The 21158-nt window shown below is 45.0% G+C and overlaps 9 protein-coding genes across 13 annotated transcripts; 4 read left to right on the top strand and 5 right to left on the bottom strand.

The window, feature by feature from the left end:
* Positions 1-4819: 4819 nt before the first annotated feature.
* RB195_017486 (uncharacterized protein) lies at positions 4820-8109 on the top strand (the record flags this gene model as incomplete). 4 transcript variants are annotated; one of them, XM_064184503.1, is made up of 9 exons in its annotated part: positions 4820-4990; positions 5055-5348; positions 5402-5734; positions 5792-6109; positions 6164-6499; positions 6554-6889; positions 6944-7279; positions 7334-7669; positions 7726-8109. In XM_064184503.1, 9 exons carry the CDS (start codon positions 4820-4822, stop codon positions 8107-8109), a joined length of 2844 nt encoding a protein of 947 aa, XP_064040384.1. The 4 variants fall into 4 exon arrangements, with proteins under 4 accessions (XP_064040384.1, XP_064040387.1, XP_064040386.1 ...); XM_064184504.1 differs by lacking the exons at positions 4820-4990; positions 5055-5348 and having other exon boundaries at positions 5603-5734; positions 7726-7815; positions 7896-7928; XM_064184505.1 differs by lacking the exons at positions 4820-4990; positions 5055-5348; positions 6164-6499; positions 6554-6889 and having other exon boundaries at positions 5603-5734; positions 7726-7815; positions 7896-7928.
* A 1840-nt stretch (positions 8110-9949) lies between these two features.
* RB195_017485 (uncharacterized protein) lies at positions 9950-11069 on the bottom strand (the record flags this gene model as incomplete). Of its 2 annotated transcripts, none has more annotated exons than XM_064184502.1 (3): positions 9950-10452; positions 10686-10793; positions 10847-11069. In XM_064184502.1, the coding sequence occupies 3 exons, from the start codon at positions 11067-11069 to the stop codon at positions 9950-9952; spliced, it is 834 nt and encodes a 277-aa protein (XP_064040382.1). The 2 variants fall into 2 exon arrangements, with proteins under 2 accessions (XP_064040382.1, XP_064040383.1); XM_064184501.1 differs by having other exon boundaries at positions 9950-10176.
* A 1240-nt stretch (positions 11070-12309) lies between these two features.
* Positions 12310-13020, top strand: RB195_017484 (uncharacterized protein; the record flags this gene model as incomplete). Its single annotated transcript, XM_064184500.1, has 1 exon — positions 12310-13020. The coding sequence occupies one exon, from the start codon at positions 12310-12312 to the stop codon at positions 13018-13020; it is 711 nt and encodes a 236-aa protein (XP_064040381.1).
* A 1009-nt stretch (positions 13021-14029) lies between these two features.
* On the bottom strand, positions 14030-14299 carry RB195_017483 (uncharacterized protein; the record flags this gene model as incomplete). Its single annotated transcript, XM_064184499.1, has 1 exon — positions 14030-14299. One exon carries the CDS (start codon positions 14297-14299, stop codon positions 14030-14032), a length of 270 nt encoding a protein of 89 aa, XP_064040380.1.
* A 99-nt stretch (positions 14300-14398) lies between these two features.
* RB195_017482 (uncharacterized protein) lies at positions 14399-14773 on the bottom strand (the record flags this gene model as incomplete). Its single annotated transcript, XM_064184498.1, has 1 exon — positions 14399-14773. One exon carries the CDS (start codon positions 14771-14773, stop codon positions 14399-14401), a length of 375 nt encoding a protein of 124 aa, XP_064040379.1.
* Positions 14774-14834: 61 nt separating this feature from the next.
* RB195_017481 (uncharacterized protein) lies at positions 14835-15059 on the top strand (the record flags this gene model as incomplete). The annotated part of the gene is made up of 1 exon (XM_064184497.1): positions 14835-15059. The coding sequence occupies one exon, from the start codon at positions 14835-14837 to the stop codon at positions 15057-15059; it is 225 nt and encodes a 74-aa protein (XP_064040378.1).
* Positions 15060-15766: 707 nt separating this feature from the next.
* RB195_017480 (uncharacterized protein) lies at positions 15767-16159 on the bottom strand (the record flags this gene model as incomplete). The annotated part of the gene is made up of 1 exon (XM_064184496.1): positions 15767-16159. One exon carries the CDS (start codon positions 16157-16159, stop codon positions 15767-15769), a length of 393 nt encoding a protein of 130 aa, XP_064040377.1.
* Positions 16160-16235: 76 nt separating this feature from the next.
* Positions 16236-16832, bottom strand: RB195_017479 (uncharacterized protein; the record flags this gene model as incomplete). Its single annotated transcript, XM_064184495.1, has 1 exon — positions 16236-16832. One exon carries the CDS (start codon positions 16830-16832, stop codon positions 16236-16238), a length of 597 nt encoding a protein of 198 aa, XP_064040376.1.
* Positions 16833-20083: 3251 nt separating this feature from the next.
* RB195_017478 (uncharacterized protein) lies at positions 20084-20464 on the top strand (the record flags this gene model as incomplete). The annotated part of the gene is made up of 1 exon (XM_064184494.1): positions 20084-20464. One exon carries the CDS (start codon positions 20084-20086, stop codon positions 20462-20464), a length of 381 nt encoding a protein of 126 aa, XP_064040375.1.
* Between the last annotated feature and the right edge of the window lie 694 nt (positions 20465-21158).

Below are 21158 nucleotides of genomic sequence, written 5' to 3'. Positions count from 1 at the left end.
AACATCAGGTTTTGGGGTTGCTTCAGTAGCCATAATATCGGAACTCTTCCCCAAAATTCATGGACATTTGGACAGATACAGCTGTGAGAATATCTTAGAAACAACAATACGGCAATTTGCTCTTCAACTCATTAGCAGAGGATTCATCTTCCAGCAATATAATGATTCGAAGCAGGCATCTGGGCATAGTCGTGGCTGGTTCAACATGGGTATATTGGTAATTCTTGTGGTCAATCGGCTTCGTCCTAAATGTGGCGTTCCTTCAATTACTTCATTTGCTAATACTTTCTTCACAAAAACGGAGATGGTCGCTCTGGAGACGACTTGTCTCATTCCTTGATTGGTTCCTCGCAGAATAGATTTTCGAGTTTCATCTGACATGATCCGTGCTCCGAACGCTCTAGCGATAACAGAAATACAATAAAAGTCAGTGAAAAAAATCTGGCAGAAAAACACAAGAAATAGACGAAATAAACTAAAAAGAAAAAAGTGAAAAAAGAACTTTTTCAGTTTTTTTAGAAATAATATAAATCAAAGCAAAGTGCACCTATTTTTTAAGACTAAGTTTGTAAACCCTAATGACAGATCTGGCCCAAGTTTTGAGAATATTCGGTGATTTTCAGAAGAGGAAACCTTAAAAAACCGTTTGTCAATTGATCGCTACTGCACCACAAATAACACGACACAACCCCACATGACGATTTAAGGAGGGACAAGATAGATGACACGAGGAGTATTTCGCATTAGACCCGTGCCTCCTGATGGTTATGAGGAATGGCGGATGCTCGGACACGGGGATCAGCTTTCCGATTGCTTACTTCGACACAACGCAAAAAATAGGCCCAAACATCCTCTTGTTTTCGGAAAATTGCTAAGTCAAGCTAAAAATGAACGCGCATTATGCTCTTCCCTGAAGCTTTGCATTCAACACTCAAAAAATCGGGAATGGACTCTCCAACGCAGAAATTGGGCAAGAAATAGAATATTGCGAAATTTTCCGGAGCTCCTGCAAATAGCTGCCCGAAACAAACATTGCTTCTGTAACAACTTTCTCAAATCACTTTTCGACGTGACATGCAGCTACGAAGTTTTCCCGAAACGTTGAAGAAATCAGGCAACCTAGCTAAGTGATGCTCAACAGGGCGAACAATGTCTGAAGTCAGGTTCTGAAAAATAACGGGAGAGTCATCACATGACGATGACAAAAATATTCATTCTGATCTTGCTTGCTTGCTTGATCTTGATACAGTTTACCTGCTTATTAAACATTGTCCTTCGCAGCAAAGAGAGCGCGGTGCACGATTCGACGGTTAACGGGGATATTCCAAACGACCAGTTGAAAGTTCTCTACGTGATTCTGTTTTATTGCTGTTATAATTTACCAGTCAAAACGTCCAGCTGAAGCTAGATTTCAGACTTTCAATGGTGTTCGCTCCCATCTCCTTCACTGATCAATGAAAATTAATAGTAGTGGCATTTTCTGTGAAATTAGGTTTGTTTTATTCAAGCAATTAGCAAGCTAAACTCCTCTTTTTTTAATCACAAATAAAGGCCAAAGGTTTCTTTCTGAACGAGTTAGTTCCACATTTGGAAAATATTCAAACTTCAGTTCCGAACACTTCTTCGATACCAATATAATATAAACACCGAAATATGGGTTTTCCTCCTGATTTCCCTCCATAGTTATCACAAAATGACGTTTTAACGTAAAATAACGTGAACAACATTATCGCATTGATAAAGATAACGTTCCACTTCAGATCAAGTAAACTGTTGGTTACTATTTAAGCAGCCGTTTGCATAGGTGTTTCTACTTTTTAAAGAAAGCATGTTACCAAAATGAGGCAAATGTGCAAGGAGATAGACATGCGGAGTCATAGACATGAAATTTAACGGGGGCAGTGATCACTGCTACGAAACGGTTGCAACACCATCCATTTTTCGCGACATCCATTTTTAAGCCAGCATAGCACGAATCTGGGGTGGTATGGATTTCAGGTGGAGTATCCGTATAAGGGGTTGTAGATTGTGGAGACCGGGGTGGTTACGTTCATCGCTCCCTGAATTACTGCAAGCAGCCGACCCCTGAATGCTGTTTTGCACCATGCTTTCTATTGCAGCGCGCCACCCTTGCACGCATAGCGTCCCTTACTGCCTATCGGGGCAGTCCGAATTGATTTTCGACGAATCGCGGGATGGAGGCGGCGCAAGGGGTGGAGCATTACAATAGGTGACATCGTACAAAATAACATTCTGGAGGCGCCTGTTTGCAGTGATGCAGGGAGAGATGAGCAGAACTGCTTCCATCTTCCAACTGAACTGTATACGGATACTCCGCGCGAAATCCGCACCACCTCAGATTCGTGGTATGCTGCCTTTAAGTTACTGACACCAATTCGACGCCGGTGTACCCACCGCACCCTACTTTTCGAATTTCTTGACTGACACACAGTGGCAGAAAAAGCCCGTAATTATATATTATACCAGTCTGAACGTCCGGCTAAAGCCGGACTTTAGATTCTCTGTGGTGTTTGCTTCGCTCGACTTCACTGATCAATTAATCAAAATTAATCGGAGATTAATAGTAGTGACATTTTCTTTAAAATCAAGATTTGGTTTTTCAACAACGTTTTCTTCTTTTTTACTATAAATAAAGACAAAAAACCTCATAATTTTCCTTCTAAACGCGTCAGTTCTACATTTCGAGAATATACAAACTCCAGCTTCAACCACTCCTTCGTTACCAACATAATATAGGGACAATTTAAAGGAACGAAAACGTGAACGAAATCATCGTGGTGATAAAGATAAAGTTCGTCAGATCATGTAAACTGTTTGCTACTATTTAAGCAGCAGGTTTTATTCGTGATTCCACTTTCTGAGAAAGACATGTTACCAAAATGAGGCAAACATGCAAGGAAACAGAGACGCTGAGGTGTCGTAGAAGTGAAACTCAACAGCGGGACTGGCCATAAATCTGTTACAACAAATCATTCACCTTTCTTGACATGCACACGAAATTAATGGGCAATGCTGCTGCTACGACGCAGCAATACCACCCCATTGGACCCGCGTAACCCCATTTAATAGCTTTCTGGCGTCGGGGCAGCAATTCGACGCCGGTGGACTCGTCGCACCCCTTTTGGAGTTTCGTCACACACACATACACACACACACGTGAGACACTAAGCGCGTTAGAGTGGCTGTGAGCGGACTCCTCGGAAATATTGCAGACGTCGAATCAACTTTCGAAAAGAGTTCAAGAATTCCCCTTTTCCACGTCACGCACTGCAGCTGTATACCATGGATGGACAAGTTCGAAGGCAAACATATCTGAGCTCCAGATTGAAGCTTCTACAGGAAACACGAAGCTCAATAAGCTTATTAATATAGTCATTTGCGATCAAAAATTCCCAATGCGGATAGGTCGCTGAAAACCCGCATAGAACAAAAAAATGGAACCGCAACCACAATGTGATATTTCGTAACGTTTGGAGATGGTGTTGAGGTTTTCAAAAACAAAGTACAAAAATGTTTCGCTAATAAAATCATCACATTCTTTGTGAGGCATGAGGCAATTAAAGATATTTTAAGCGAATGTTAATTCACTCTATTTTACAAAAGCACAAGATTATTTACATCTATTCAATAATGAATACACAATATTCCTCTACAAAGGAGAAAATTAGAGTCGATCAATTTTGTCAGTTGTCTCCCAAATCTTAGGAGCATCGCTTGCCAGTTGTCTCCGTGATCATGACCGTGAAAATGGATTTCGAAAAAAACTATAATCTCTCAAAAGCACAGTAACTGTCATGGACTAAAGGAAAGTCTATATTTGAAGCTTTACAGAACAAAGAAAGACAAGCGATGAAGTAGGTAGTGTTGATCAATCCGCACGAATTTCCCTAAACGTTCGGCCTCAACTGAAAATCATTTAAAGTTTCTGAATTCACACATTTTTGTAGCCTCTGCACGCACGAGTCTGATGCACATCGACCCCACTTCCCTTAGACTGCGCTACGGCCATCACAGAAAAAGTTTTCTTCAATGCATGAAAATCGGTGAATCCATGAGTGGTCCGTTTTTAAAATTGGAATCCTTGTTTTTGAAGAGCACGGAGACAAACGGTGGGTGGCTTTTATACTACTTACCACGGTACTTCATCCGTACCACCAATTTCAGCTTTAGCGGCGTCATTATTTGTTCTAGACTGAGAAAAGAAAAGTTGTCAAGATTGTTCCGATTTCTGCTCTCGACACTCATTCTTATGATGTAAGGGAATAAGAATGGATTAGAATGGATTAATATTCAAGATATAATAGCGCAACTTTTTTGAAAGGCGAGAAACTCTCAATCAGGTGGCTGTAAGATCTTGTAGACACTTTCAGGTTCATTTTTTAAATTTGAAAAGAACGGCCACAAGTTATTTGTTTTTACGTTATCGATTAGTTGCGAAACATCTGCTACTGTTGAACTGAGAGCACTGATAACGTATCTAACTGCTTCAACACGTACAATCCAATGATTCTCTCAGCAAAGGCTCATTGCATTGACGCCAATCGTTACATTACTTGCTCCCTCTCATCTAACAAACTATAATGGTTATTTTTTCTAGAATAATGTCTGTACTCCATTGATTAGGTGCAAAACGCCATGTTTCTGTTCCATTTCTGTTGATTTGAGAGCATTAACAATTGTCTCTAACGTCTCCCTTTAGTTCACCATGTATAATGTGTTTATTCTGCATCAATGCATTAACGCTAATCGCTACATAAATACGTTCCTTTCCGAAAGCTTTACATTTTCGCCAAACGTTATGAAGCGTTCAACAACGGCTGCGATAATATTTCTTCCCATGTTTTATGCGGGGATGTTTTTGCCTGATACAAGATCTTCTTATTGCAAAATACTATGCTTGGACGCAATACTTCAAACTCGAGTGTTCACTGGTTTCAGACTGGATTGTAGAGCAGAGAAATCTAATGAGGTGAAGTTTTGTGAGTGCCTTGTTAACAAGGAACTTTCCATAGCATCTTCTGACCCAGTTTCAGTGTTACCAGAATCTCTGTAGACTTGTTAACAAACATCCGACATCCGAGTGTCCCGGAATCTGTCGATTCACGGCAGCAGAATACAATAGAATCGGTATGATAGACCCCAGAAAAGGAGGCAGAATGTCTCCTCGAATTTGTTCGAATCCTGCTTGGACTACTACTACTTCTACTTTTAAAAGAAGAAAAGCAACAACAGTTACGGACTTTCGCAGTTGTACAAGTCTCTGCGAATACTTATTTCCACGCATTCTTGAACTTAATTCTCGTTGTCCTTATGACGATGAAAATACAGTAAGTTCACATTTAATTATCACCTTTCCGTCCTTTCACAAATCCATTTTTAGTGTTATCATTATCACTGCAACACACTTCTTAAGCAAGGATTGACGGTCGTTCGCGAATTTGCCGTCGATGCTTGTCCCACGCTGTGTATGTCCATGGCAGCAGTAATGGAACGCTGCGAAATGGAATGCATGAGAAAAAAGAACAAAACCGAAATTTTTATGACTTGTTCGAATATTGATAGTACATCAGAGACGACTACAATGCCTTCACCAACGTGGTTCCCTGCGACTCCCCCAGGTACCGATTTCAGCGATTGCAGAAACCACTGCGAACACCTATTCCGTGAAATTCTTAGAAATTATCCTAGTTGCACTCATAGTGACGAACACCAAGTGAGTTCATATTTAACTTTCAATCTTCCCTATTATTTACAAACCCAGTTCTTCTAGTGTTATTATGAAAATTGCGTCCAACTTCTTAACGGTAAAGTGGAGGCCGCTCGCAAAGATATCGAAGAGGAATGTCCTCAAATATGTTCGACCATGGGACATGCAATGCCTGATATTGACGTAGCTAAAGATATGAGTAGAATGGAAATTCGTAGATTTTGTTTGGAATCGTTAGAGAGGACCACAAACTCTCCCACAACGATTACCTACCCAAACGAGGAATTTTCCGATTGCAAAGAACTATGTGAAAATGTATTTCCTATAACTCTCAAACCTAGAAAATTTTTTTGTGAGGATAAAGGAAAGCCATTCAATCCTGTGAGTTTACACGTGACTAGCTGCCTTCTGCGCTACTTATGTATTCACTTTCAGTGTGTTCTTAGTTCTTGCAAAAAATCTATTAGCCGAGTAAGTATGGACAATGGCCAAGATGGCAAGGATGCTTGTCCAAAAATGTGTTCGACCATGGCAGTTGCAATGCGTGGCCGCGACATGAATAGACGACTGTTTAGTAGAAAGAAGATTGAAGAATTTTGTTCGAAAATTGTTTCAACGTCTGAGGGGACCACAAACTCTCCCACAACAACCGCGATTACCTACCCAAACGAGGAATTTTCCGATTGCAAAGAACTATGTGAAAACGTATTTCCCAAAACTCTCAAACCTAGAGAATTTTTTTGTGAGGATGAAGGGAAACCATTCAATCCTGTGAGTTTACACGTAACTAGCTGCTTTCTGCGCTACTTATGTATTTACTTTCAGTGTGTTCTTAGTTCTTGTAAAAAAATTATCAGCAGAATACTTATGGAGGATGGCCAAGATGGCGAGGATGCTTGTCCAAAAATGTGTTCGTCCATGGCAACTGCAATGCGTGGCCGCAACATGGATAGACGAAAGCTTAGTAAAGAGAAGATTCAAAAATTTTGTTCGAAAATTGTTTCAACGTCTGAGGGGACCACAAACTCTCCCACAACAACTGCGATAACCTACCCAAACGAGGAATTTTCCAATTGCAAAGAGCTATGTGAATACGTATTTCCTAAAATTCTCAAATCTAAAGAGTTTCTTTGTGAGGATAAAGGAAAGCCATTCAATCCTGTGAGTTTACACGTAACTAGCTGCCTTCTGCGCTACTTATGTATTCACTTTCAGTGTGTTCTTAGTTCTTGCAAAAAATCTATTAGCCGAGTAAGTATGGACAATGGCCAAGATGGCAAGGATGCTTGTCCAAAAATGTGTTCGACCATGGCAGTTGCAATGCGTGGCCGCGACATGAATAGACGACTGTTTAGTAGAAAGAAGATTGAAGAATTTTGTTCGAAAATTGTTTCAACGTCTGAGGGGACCACAAACTCTCCCACAACAACCGCGATTACCTACCCAAACGAGGAATTTTCCAATTGCAAAGAGCTATGTGAATACGTATTTCCTAAAATTCTCAAATCTAAAGAGTTTCTTTGTGATCATAAAGAAAAACCATTCAATCCTGTGAGTTTACACGTAACTAGCTGCTTTCTGCGCTACTTATTTATTTACTTTCAGTGCATTCTTAGTTCTTGTAAAAAAGTTACCTGCCAAACATTTATGGGCGACGGTCAAGATGCGAATGATGCTTGTCCCAGCATGTGTTGGTCTATAGCAGTTGCAATGCGTGGCCGCGACATGGATAGACGACATTTTGATAAGGACAAGATTCGGGAATTTTGTTCGAGTATTAATTCGACATCAGGGAGGGCCACAAATCCTCCAACAAGCGCAGTGGCGACCTGTCCAAACGAGAAATTTTCCAACTGCAGAGATTTATGCGAATATGCACTAACTGAAACACTTTCTGATCATCCTCGTCTTTGTTGGGAACAAAAAAAGTCAGCCAGTCTTGTGAGTTTACTTTCCTAGCTAGGAGCTTTCAGTGTTGTTTATGAATCCAATTTCAGTGTATTCATTATGCTTGCGAAATAGTTGTTCGCCAAAATCTGATGCTTGAACATGTTTGTCCTCAAATGTGCCCTTCCATGATAGCTGCAGTGCGTGATGTGGAAAAACTAGATTCTCGTAGTAAAAACATCATTCTTGGGCTTTGTTCAAGTGTTTCTATGTCGCCTAGGATATTTCCTGGTTGTCCAATCACAGACACTGATATCCCCACCACAACTACTGAGAAGCTCACCACAACCACTGAGACGCTCGCAACAACCACAAAGATGCCCGACACAACCACAAAGATGCCCGACACAACCACAAAGATGCCCGACACAACCAAAAAGATGCCCGACACAACCAAAAAGATGCCCGACACAACCACTGAAATGCCTTTATAACATACATATGATGACTGGAAGAACAGTACTTTGACATTTAGCAAGCAAAAGGAAATAAATTATTCTATGTTGTGATATGTCGTCCTTCCTAGTTACAACGAAGATTAACAGCAAACTTGTATCCTAATTGTAATCGTATCAAGGCTACAAAAATACGTGGATTCAGAAACATTGATTTTGATTTCGGGTCGAGCCCGTAGGAAAATTTGAACGGGCTGATCAAGATTCTGGTAAATAGTCAACATCTACTTCATCGTTTCTTATTTTTTGGTTCTGAAATCTTCAAAAATAGACTTTCCTTTGGTCCATGGCAGTTGCTCGCATTTTGAGCGATTATACTTCTTTGCCAAAATCCCCATTTTCACGGTCACAATCACAAAGACAACCCACAGACGGAATAGACTGGCCAATGGACCCTATGATCAAGAAAGAACACATAAGCACTGGTAGTGCATTGTAAAGTATGTTGAACAGCTTATGAAATTGTGGGTACAGCACAACACATTGGAACCGCGTATCTGATTTACTTTGGAACGCTGGGACACTTCGTGTCTCAAGTTGATGAGCGCTGCACTTAGAAACGAACAGCAAGTAGAAAAACAACTACTTAATGTTTTTATGGTTGTGACGGTGGTGATTTGATTTGATTTGCGTGAAGATGTTCCACATATGGTGGAACAGCTCTTCACTTGCGAAAGAGCTGTTTCTACAGAAGAAATTCACAGCAGAAATAATCAAGAATATAAATATAAAATAAAATAAAAATAAAAAGGACTTCGGCCATGCCACTGGGAAATACTTTGCGGAATTCACAGCCATATTAATCCGCGATTAGGTAACAAATTTGGCTGGGAATTCCAGTTAATAGAAGGAAGAACAGAAGTTAATAAAGTGGTTCTTCTTTCTTGTCCAAGGGAATATCGTCAATTTATTTTTTTTTTCGAATGTGCATGAGGTGTTCTGAAATGGCTAGACACAAAAGGTCCAGGGAACTTGCAAAGGTCAGACTGCAATCCCTATCCTATTGTAAGCGATGTGGGTAATGCGGTCTATCGCAAGTTGATCGATACTGTAACGTTTGCTGTAGGGGCGGAACTATCTATCACGAGAGGCAGAGCAGTCTCGCGGCTGGGCTCATAGGAGCCCGTGCCTGGAGCACACATAGAGCACCCTAGCCACCGGATACCTGCAGACCAAGGACCGATCACGGATGCTTGAGGTGACGACACCAAGGACCGCATCGCGCGCCTGAGCCTTTCGAGGATACTCCCGATGGGGGCGAAGCCCAGATCATCTATCAGAGGTAAGGCTTTCTCCTTGCGAGGGTCGAGAGCTGCTTCCACTGCGCGACGCTGGCAGCGAGTGGTTCACCCCTCAATGCCGTGAAGTAGGAACCGACGAACAAGGTGACAGCATTGCACACGAGCGTGCTCAGACGCGAGAGGTTCCGAAACCCGCATTGCCGAGGAGACATTGTATCGCGTCCTGGCCGAGAGGAACTGAGGAACGCTTCATCGAGGCGAAAGCCGCAAATAATAGGCGTGAGGGAAACTGCATCCGGCGCGCCTTCGAATACTGCTTGGAGGTGGGTCATTTCTGCGACGAACGAGACCCAGTACAAGTCCGTAGACAGGTTCTTACGGGGTATCGGGAGACGCAAATACAAAACGAGCTGCTCTAAAGAAGCAGACGAAGCAGACAGAGTTGTTCTCGAGCGACGTACGAGGAATGCGGGACAGTGCCAAAACAGCGCTAGGGTTGCGAGCGCCTGGCGACTGGGTTTCACGCCATAGACCCACACATAATCCTTAGCTGAAACCATCGACTTATCAAATCCCCTTCAGGAGCTAACAACATTGATGGTATGCTGATCGAAGATTATGCATTGCAAATCGCGACGATCGGGCCCTACAGTGAAGAAGTCTTTAGCTTCGAGGATAACGCCGGAACCCCATCCTGTTGAAACCGCTTGGTAAAGGACAGGTCTAATGCGATCAACAATAGGCGGTAGATTCACGGTACCGTGACGACCCGAGGGAGTCTCTTCCACCGATCCGACGTCAACATCTGAATATGAGCTCGCTAATACTTCCTGGATAATGAGGGAGGAACGCTGTCGAAACGCGATGATGTCCTCCAAATGCTGCAGTTTTATCAAAGGAACTGCCAGAGGTACTCCGTCCTTCGGTATCGAAATTAAGGGTAACAACGTCCGGTTAAAGCGAGGCTTAAGGTGGCCGGAAGGAGGAGGGTGCGAATAAGTTTCCGTCGGGATCCGGAGATCTACCCGTAGAAGTGGGCTACGGAGAATACGGACGGGACGCGGGTTAACGAACTTCGCCCCTGTATCCAAATGCTTCAAATAATAATAACAATAATAATAAATTATAATAATAATAAATGGTGGAAGCCGATGGGTGTTTCGCTCGGTATGCGTACCGGTCGGGGTATGAGCTCTTCGAGAGCTGAGAACTGCTCTCGTCGCGCCAGGTGCCTCGCAGCATCACGACCCCGATTCCTGCCATAACGTTAATGGAAAGAAGGGTCTTCGTTACAGAATGATTGCGATGAATTACCGAATGCTAATGAAACTTCTGAAGGGCTGGCCCAGCTGGTATCATCATGACTGAGAGACTCGGCCGTCCACGGCTTGGACGGACCCGGTGGAGATGACGGGAAGGAACCTGAAGGTGGAGGAAAGATACTACGGAAGGTTTCGGTGGGGTTGGGGAATTACCGCTAGAACAAGAGGACGCAACGTCGACTTCACCCAAAGTGGCGGCGCGGGTCGAAGAAACTAAGGATGCTGTGGGAGTAATGGAGAGATTCTTCACAGACGCGGTAGGACGTACTGGGTTATCGTCTGAGGTGAGAACAGTAGAGTCGACACTTGCAGCTACACTAGTCTGAACGTCCGCCGGATCCCCACTAAAGTTCGGTGGGGGAGTAGAGAAGTCCATTCCTGGTCGTAAAGTAGGGAGAGGAGGACGAAGCTGGGTGAGACGTCAACATTGCTTCCCCTGCCGGAGACTCCCAGAAAAAGCTATACTGAGGTGCCCCTCAGATCGGCCCACGGAAAGCGGGTCGCCGTCAGAATACATTACCGCAAATATAGACAGTTGATAGCAAGTGTCGACTCTACTGTTCTCACCTCAGACGATAACCCAGTACGTCCTACCGCGTCTGTGAAGAATCTCTCCATTACTCCCACAGCATCCTTAGTTTCTTCGACCCGCGCCGCCACTTTGGGTGAAGTCGACGTTGCGTCCTCTTGTTCTAGCGGTAATTCCCCAACCCCACCGAAACCTTCCGTAGTATCTTTCCTCCACCTTCAGGTTCCTTCCCGTCATCTCCACCGGGTCCGTCCAAGCCGTGGACGGCCAAGTCTCTCAGTCATGATGATACCAGCTGGGCCAGCCCTTCAGAAGTTTCATTAGCATTCGGTAATTCATCGCAATCATTCTGTAACGAAGACCCTTCTTTCCATTAACGTTATGGCAGGAATCGGGGTCGTGATGCTGCGAGGCACCTGGCGCGACGAGAGCAGTTCTCAGCTCCTCTCGAAGAGCTCATACCCCGACCGGTACGCATACCGAGCGAAACACCCATCGGCTTCCACCATTTATTATTATTATAATTTATTATTATTGTTATTATTATTTGAAGCATTTGGATACAGGGGCGAAGTTCGTTAACCCGCGTCCCGTCCGTATTCTCCGTAGCCCACTTCTACGGGTAGATCTCCGGATCCCGACGGAAACTTATTCGCACCCTCCTCCTTCCGGCCACCTTAAGCCTCGCTTTAACCGGACGTTGTTACCCTTAATTTCGATACCGAAGGACGGAGTACCTCTGGCAGTTCCTTTGATAAAACTGCAGCATTTGGAGGACATCATCGCGTTTCGACAGCGTTCCTCCCTCATTATCCAGGAAGTATTAGCGAGCTCATATTCAGATGTTGACGTCGGATCGGTGGAAGAGACTCCCTCGGGTCGTCACGGTACCGTGAATCTACCGCCTATTGTTGATCGCATTAGACCTGTCCTTTACCAAGCGGTTTCAACAGGATGGGGTTCCGGCGTTATCCTCGAAGCTAAAGACTTCTTCACTGTAGGGCCCGATCGTCGCGATTTGCAATGCATAATCTTCGATCAGCATACCATCAATGTTGTTAGCTCCTGAAGGGGATTTGATAAGTCGATGGTTTCAGCTAAGGATTATGTGTGGGTCTATGGCGTGAAACCCAGTCGCCAGGCGCTCGCAACCCTAGCGCTGTTTTGGCACTGTCCCGCATTCCTCGTACGTCGCTCGAGAACAACTCTGTCTGCTTCGTCTGCTTCTTTAGAGCAGCTCGTTTTGTATTTGCGTCTCCCGATACCCCGTAAGAACCTGTCTACGGACTTGTACTGGGTCTCGTTCGTCACAGAAATGACCCACCTCCAAGCAGTATTCGAAGGCGCGCCGGATGCAGTTTCCCTCACGCCTATTATTTGCGGCTTTCGCCTCGATGAAGCGTTCCTCAGTTCCTCTCGGCCAGGACGCGATACAATGTCTCCTCGGCAATGCGGGTTTCGGAACCTCTCGCGTCTGAGCACGCTCGTGTGCAATTCTGTCACCTTGTTCGTCGGTTCCTCCCGATACACCCAGAGGAGGCAATCGTACCCCTTGTGTTTGTCACGCCCAACCAAAGAAGACGAGCAGTGGCTTGTCGACAAAGCAGGATCTTTTGAAAAGTACTATCGTTTCCCAGAGATCTCCAACGTAGCCTTGTCGGCTTTATGCAATAATAACCATAATGCACGACGATCGACAGACGTACTGGATGACTGCAAGACCCAGTTTTCGGACCTTTCCGTTTTGTGCCCAATTCGTCCTCACGGACATATCCACTTAAGCTGGATGGGCTGGTAGCTGACCATTGGTCATGTGGATAGTCGACGCTAATTTTCTATTTGACTGCGAGCCCAAATCTGCTCGTCTGGCGCGCCACAGCCAGACAGTTGGGCTCGCAGTCAAATTCTGTGATATTTTGAAATACACAAGAATCCATTCGTTTTTGCTGTGTGCTCATCGAATTGAAAGGAGCTCCCTTCTTCACATCATCCACATTTCTCTCCTGAAAAAGTGGGATAGGGAAACAAGGGGTCCTAAGACGTCAAATGAGTGGGTTGGTATCAAAAAACACTGAAGTTTAACGATGCCAAAGTGATGCCACAAGGTAAAAAGATGTGCCTGACACGAGTCGCACAACGTCAGATTTTGCAGCAAGGCTGAAAAGTACTAAGATTGGGGAGGTGGGTTCCTCACCCCCAGGCAGATGCCCCTGCGCTATAAAGCAGAAAGATGCCATAAAGATTTCTAGAGGGCACATTGGAGCACTGGCCCCAGAAAGCAGTACGATTGGGTGGCACGCGTCTGAGAGCCCCAACTAGGCATGCTGGTAAAAGAAGGCAGCGGAGCAGGCACTGCGGCATCGTGTAGATTACCGGTACCAGAAAGTAGAGAAGCCAAACCTGATAGTGCGTCAATGGTAGAAAATAGTAAAACAAAAATGTGAGAAAGGTTGCCTGCAAAGCGAACCACCGAAATGTACTCCTCCGCGTGTCTACTAATCTACAGTAATTACAGGTACCATGTTTGCTAGCTGATTTCTCCGGAAATTATATACACGAATGAAAATGGCTCCCATTAGTTGTAGTTAGCTGTTTACATGATCTGATGTAAGATCCTTATCTTTATAATACAATTTTATGTTAAACCAGTCTGAACGTCCGGCCAAAGCCGGATTTCAGAGTTTCTTTTGTGCTTGCTTCGCTCGCTTCACTTCTTCTTCTTCTTAGCCCTTGTCCCGCGTTTTCGCAGGGTCCGCCTTTCTGTTTCTTGTCTTCCATTTGCTTCTATCCATTGCATCACCCGTACATCAATGCGCATCTATCATATTCAGCTTCACACGGTCTAACCAGCGAATATTTGGCCTCCCGCACGGCGTCACTCCTGAAACGTCGAGCTTCAATGCGGTTTTGGCCACAGAATCTTCCTCTCGCCGCAAGACGTGACCGAACCATCTCAGTCGGGCCTCCTTCATCTTCTCAGTTATCGGGACGACGCCGAAGATGGAGCGCACAGTGTCGTTGGATACTTTCTCTTTTAGCGTTACACCTATTGTCCACCTTAGCACCCGCATCTCCATAGCGTGTAACACTCTTTCCAACGCTTTCGCCGTCGGCCAGCACTCGCATCCGTAGAGGGCAACAGGACGCACAACCGTTCTGTAGATCTTCGACTTCAGTCAAACAGGGACTTTCCTGTCGCACAGCACACCTGTTGCCATTTTCCATTTCATCCATGCCGCATTAACACATTCTCGACCTTCTTGATCAATGTCGCCTGTGGAAGTCACTTTGAATCCAAGGTACTTGAAACAGTTCACCTTGTTTAATTCGGTGCCATCGACACGAATTGAACCATCCTCTATCCTTGGTCCGCACTCCTTGCACTCAGTTTTTGATGTGTTGAGGCGCAATCCATATTTATGCAGCCGATCCTTCCAAGACTGTACTTGTTTCTGAAGATCACCTCGAGACTCCGACGTGAGCCAGACATCGTTGGCAAAGAGTAGAGTCCACGGGTGCTGCTTCTGGATTTCCTTCGTTATCGTGTCCATCCACAGTATGAACAGCAGGGTGAGAGGGATGAACCCTGGTGAACCCCTACTCCTACAGGTAATGGCCTGCTTGTTCCAGCAGCACATCGGACAACGCTGGTGGGCTTCGCATAAAGCAGCTTTGTCCACCGCACATATTCTTCTGGTACTCTATGCGACCTCATGGACATCCATAACAGCTCATGTGGGACACGGTCGAAAGCTTTCTCGAGATCGAGAAAAGCAAGATGCACACTGCGGTTATTCTCTCGATGTTTCTCCAGAAGGATATGGACAGCATGGATAGCATCTATAGTCTGCTGCAGTCTTTCACAAAACCACACTGGTTGAGTGAAACGCTGACAATTTTACTCAGACGAGCCTCCAGGACACGCTCAAAAACCTTCATCGTATGGCGCAGCAGTCGTATAGGCCTGTACGAAGTGCGGTCAGCAATGTCTCCTTTCCCTTTCCAGACAGGCACGGTCACGGAAGTTTGCCAAACGTCTGGAGTCCGTTCTTCTGCAACGATCTTGCTAAATAGAGTTGCGAGCCGCACGGACCCAAAGATCTCCTAGCAGCTTCCCGACATCAGCAGGTATGTCATCAGGACTGGTTGCCTTGTTCGACTTCATTTTTGCAGGGACAGCACTGACTTCGACGGCAGTAATTGGTAGAACAGGACCCTCGACGCTGGGAACAGTTGGGATCGGAGGATGAGAGAACTCTTCGTTACACAAGTAGTTGTAGTACTCTCGCCACCTCTCCAGGATATGAATAGGGCGGCGCAGAACGGCTCCATCAGCTCACTTAACGATCTTGGTGTGTTCCATATCCAACGTTTGAGCGATGTCGCGCTCTGACTAAACGATACACTGCCCGCTCCCCTTCTCTGGTATCAAACATGTCGTACACAGCCTTGTAGCGGTCCGATTTCGGCTTGGAGACTGCCTTCTTAGCCTCCTTCTTCGCCGCTAGCTAAGCATCCCGATCTTCAGGCTGGCGTGTCCTCCACTAGAGCTTATACTTGGACTTCTTCTCACGAATTGCCGCCTGAACTTCCTCGTTCCAAAACCACGTAGCCTTTTGTACTTTGGGCTTACCTAGAGTCGTCTTTCCCAAAGTGTTCTCCGCGGTCAAACGTATAACGCTGGAAGTAGACAACCACATTTCCTCCACACTACGAGTAGGGTGGGGAAGTGTAGATGGAGCCACCAACGCGAAAAATACCTCCTTTCGATCCTTCAGATTCCACCATTTGATGCGCTGTGTTTCAGTCCTTGGATGTCTCTTCCTTGGACGGGAGATTTTCAAGTCCATAACGAGCAGATGGTGTTGGGCAGCGACATGGTCTGTAGGGATGACTTTTGAATCCTGCAGAAGTCGGCGATCTCGTCGGCGTAACATCCATTGTGTTTCACGACTGCCGCTGGTGTACGTGATCAAATGCGATTTTCTTTTCCGATACTGCGTTTAGCAATAATCAAGTCACTTGCAACAGCATACTCCAGGATTCACAACCCGTCGTCGTTGCCAGAACCGTATCCACCAGGACAACTCTCGAACCCGTCTTTCCGAGAACCGACATTTCCGTTGAAGCCTCTTCCGATAAGAAGTACTTCTTCGCCTTCCAGGGATTGGACGTACTGCTCCAGATCTTCCCAAAAGCACGCCTTCTCTTCTTCACTACAGCCGCCTGCGGCGCATAAGCAGAGACGACTCGCAATTCCGTTTCTCCTGTATCTACTTTTACAGCCATCAAGCGATCCGATAGTCGATCCACCGCTGTGACGCTATTTCTAAACGACTCGTTCAATATGATACCAACGCCATTGCGATTTGATGTGCCATGGTAGATGAGCTTGTAGCCATCGCCTAATTCCCTTGACTTGGAGCCTTTACAGCGAGTCTCCTGTACACAACATATGTCAACACGGCGTTTTCTGAGACTGTCTGCCAGTTCACGACTTCTTCCAGTAAGCGTCCCAACGTTAAGTGTTGCCAAGCGCACTGGATGTTGCTGGCGATGGCGGACTAACTTCTTTGGCCCTTTCCGTCCTCCACCCGGTAGCCCTCGCATATTTACCACATTGCCCGGGCGAGGACAATGCGCGTCTCTTCTGGGGTACGCCCTAACTTCTGAAGAACACATAGTAGACATTAGCAGTATGACGCGACGGGTGTGTTGTCCTCGGTCGGCTTGTCGCACTAGCAAGCTAGCAGCCTGGCACCGGAATCGTCGTACTACCCCCTCACTTAGCTAGCCTGTAGCTTTGGCCAAAGGACCGGGCTACTAGCCGGACACCTCTGTGGCATGGTTGAACGTGCCGAGACGAAGTCTCGCCACTATAGCTGCCCGACGGCCAGGGCCATCGCTGCGCCGCTTTGAGGCGTGAGGTAGGATTTCCAGCAGCTGCGCTCGCTTCACTGATCAACGAAAATGAGAATTAGTACCATTTTCTTTAGAATTAGACTTGTGTATCTCTAACAATCTTTCTTCATCTTTTTTATTATAACTAAGAGCGAAAGATTTCATACTTTTCTTTCCAAATGCGTCAGTTCTACATTTGGAGCACATTCACACTTCAGCTTCAAACACTCCTTACCAAGATATTATAGACAAAATTTGAAAGCATTACTCAAAACATGGGTTTTCCTCCTGCTTTCCCTCAACACTTATCACAGAATGATGTTTTAACATAAAATAACGTGAAAGACGTCATCGTGCTGATGAATATAACGTTCCTCGTCAGATCATGTAAACTGTTGTCCACTATTTAAGCAGCCGTTTGCATGCATGTTTCCACTTTCTAAGGAACCCATGCTATCAACCTGAGGTGAACGAAGAAGGAAATAGAAATGCGAAGAAGTCATAAAGGTGAAAAGGAACGCGCTTAGTGGCCACGGCTATAAAACGGCCGATATCATTTATCTTTTGCGACATGCACACCAATCCGACGCTGCGGGACACGTTGCAACCGACACTGACCCGTTGCAACCTATTTTATAGCTATCTGGCGGGGGCGCACCAACTCGTTAGTTGTTTTAACATAAAATGACGTAAACAACATCATCGTGCTGACAGAGATGAGTTACTCATCAGATCATTTAAACTGATGGGCACTATTTAAGCAGCCGTTTGTGTGGATGTTTCCACTTTCTGAAGGAGGCGTGCTACCAAGTTAAGGAAACGTAGAAGGAAATAGATATGCGGAGGAGTCACAGAGATGCAAAGCAGCACGTATAGTGGCCATGGATATGAAACGGTTGCAACGTATAATTCACCTTTCGCGACAACTACACGAAGTTGTTACGCACTTATCGCCAGATAGCTATAAAATCGGGTGTGACGGCCATAGACAATACAGCACAAATAACACTAAACGACCTTAGGATACGATACAAAAACGGGCATCAGCATGATGGCTTTGAGAAATGGCAAATACTGGCACCCGGAAGACATCATAGAAGCTATAAAGTGGGGTGGACCCGTCGCACCCCACTTTATAGCTTCTCACTAGGATTATGAAGCTCACGCAGTTTAATGTTAGCACATCATTCTACCTTAACTGCTGGGGGAAACAATGAGAATATCTCATATTTCAAATAATGTTTTCAAATTCTAGCGGTATCGCAGGCATAAAGGTATTCAATTTTGTAGCAAACATTCGAAGGAATTGTCGCTACTTTTAATTTTTGTTGACCAGAAAAGGCAAGCGAAGTGAGAACCGCAAGAAGTCCGCAGTCGGGAGTCAGCCGAAGCAGTGATGATAGTAGAGAGCTATTCCTAAATACACAATACTAGTAAGTGGCTACATTGTTACACAACAACAACAGCCATAGACAATGCACTACAGATAGCAAAAACGACCTTAGAATACGATACAAAAAAGGGCATAAGCATGATGGCTTTGAGGAATGACAAATACTGGCACCCGAAAGACAGCTATCTGATGGCTAATTCCGACACAACGCAAAAAATAGGCCCAGACATCCTCTTGTACGCGAAAAATTGATGAGGATCAGTTTGGAAATGAAAGCGCATTAGGCCTTCCTATGAAGTTTTGCATTCGACAATCAGGAAAGAACTCTCCCTCAAAAATTGGGAACTGATTTGAATGCTGTGAAGTTTTCTGCAGCTCGTCTAAATAGCTTTCTGAAACAAACATTGCTTCTGGAACAACCTTAAGGAACGATAAGGAAATCATTGCGGTGTTTGCCTCGAGGTATGAGCACAATGTCTGTAAACAAACAGGATATTCATCACAATTCTTTCTCAACATAATTCGAATATTGATTATTACAATGGGTGTCAAAACATACAGCTTTCATACACCAAATGTTTTAGTGCAGAGTTTCAACGTTCTTAACTGTTGATCTCAGTTGACGCACCCGGTTGACAAAAATACTGAGTCTGATTTCAGCACAGTTCACCTTCTTATAAAACATTGTCCATCACAGCAAAGAGTGCGCTGTGCAGGCTTCGTCGGCTAACGAGGATATTCGAAAAGGTGAGCTGGAAGTCCTCTACTTGGTTCTAATCTATTGATGTTATAGATTATTTCATCTTGCTTGCAGAATATCAAGGACCTGTTCTTCCAGCCAACACAACCATGGTACGTTGAGCTTCACAGTGGGACACTGACACTTAAAAAATAATCTAGACGTCGAATCAACGTCCGAACAAAGCTTCAAAATCTCGTTTTACCACGTCACGCACTGGCTAGCTGTCTATCATGGGTGGTCAACTCTGAGATCAAACATCTCTGAGCATCAGATTTTGAACAACTATGTTGGCTGGCTCAGCAGAAACAGGGAGTCCATCCCTGGATTCCACCCACGTCTCTGGGCAAGCACAAGATCGCTTTTGGTCCGCGATTAGCTCCCTATCCGCCGCCCGGGAACGCGCCACGTAGCCTCACGACTAACCGGTTGTGATCCCTCTAGTGAGGGAGATCCGTGGAAACCTCACCATACTCATTGGAAATAGGGGTACGACAGAGCGATATTATATCGCCGAAGCTGTTTACGGCTGCACTGCAATGGGTAATGAAATCACTTTCCTGGGAAGAAAGGGGCACACGCGTTGATGGAAGATTTCTCTCGAATCTTCGTTTTGCGGAAGATATCGTTCTCTTTTTGAACAGTACCAATGAAGCAGAAACGATGCTCAACGAATTGAACGAGGCAGGAAAGAAAATAGTACTGCGAGTAAACAGAAAGAAGACACAGTTCATGAGGAACGCCTACTGCGAGGAAGGATGAGTACAACTTGAAGGCTCCCAAATCGTGGAAACTTCGTCATACATATAACTTGGACGTTCTACGAACATGGAAATCGACTTGAAGGAAGAACTGAATAGAAGAATGACAGCAGCATGGGCAGCATTCGCACCCGTCAGGGAAGCTACGGACCAACTGACGGAGCAGGATCTCCGCTCCCATCTGTTTGACTCGACAGTTCTCCTGAAGTTTAACCGGCGCATACAACACCTAGCCGGTCTTCGCAGCTCCGACTTAGGAGAAATGTCTCGTCTTCGCGATCCTGCGGAATTTATATCGAAAGCAAAGCATAATGAGGTCGGTCACATTACGAGAAGAATCGACGATAATTGGACTAAAAGAACGCTGGAGTGGATCTCAAGAGATGAAAACGCCCTCAAAGGAGACCGAGATGGGGCGACGTGCTCGCTACACGGATGTACCAGCTGAGATCTCAGCTGGATGCGGCTCAAGGACCTCGTCATTCACGAAACTTGAGAACATTTTAGGTGACAATGGGGAGGGAGAAAAACGAGAGATGCTAGGGCCCGCATGTTCAGTGAAGACGGGCCGTTTAAGTATCTAAGTAAGCAAGTAATGAGTGCATTGAAACTGGATTCGCGAACAACACGAAAAGTTTCAAGTTGAGTGTGACTTAATGAGTGAGGCTTCCACAGTGAATACGAAACTCAATAAGCTTATTCGGATGGTCAGTTGCGATCAAAAATTTCCAGTTCGGAATGGTCACGGTCAGCCGGCATAGAACAAAAGAATGGAACCATAACCACTGTGTGACTTCTCTTAACGTTTGGAGATTGTGTTAAGGTTTTCAAAAACAAGGTATATTTTTAGCGATATGCGATAATGCAAAGATGTTTTGCTAATAGAATCATAATTATCATGATCATGCTATATAATAACGGGCCCAGTCTGTCACGTGTGTGTGTCTATGTGTGTGAAACGAAATTCCAGAAATGGGGTGCGACGAATCCCACGGCGTCGGATTGGTGCGGCGGCGCCAGATAGCTATAAAAGGAGGAGCGATGGTCCGGGTGTGGTATGGAATTAGTGTCCCTTGGTGCAGTAGTGTCACGCAATAACTTCGTGTGGATATTGCACAGGTCTGGCGTTGCGTCCGTTTCAT

Source organism: Necator americanus, chromosome II (assembly GCF_031761385.1).
Source record: "Necator americanus strain Aroian chromosome II, whole genome shotgun sequence".
NCBI classification, from domain to species: domain Eukaryota; kingdom Metazoa; phylum Nematoda; class Chromadorea; order Rhabditida; family Ancylostomatidae; genus Necator; species Necator americanus.
The sequence above is the reverse complement of the archived record's forward strand: the minus strand, read 5'-3'. Positions and strand labels throughout refer to the sequence as shown.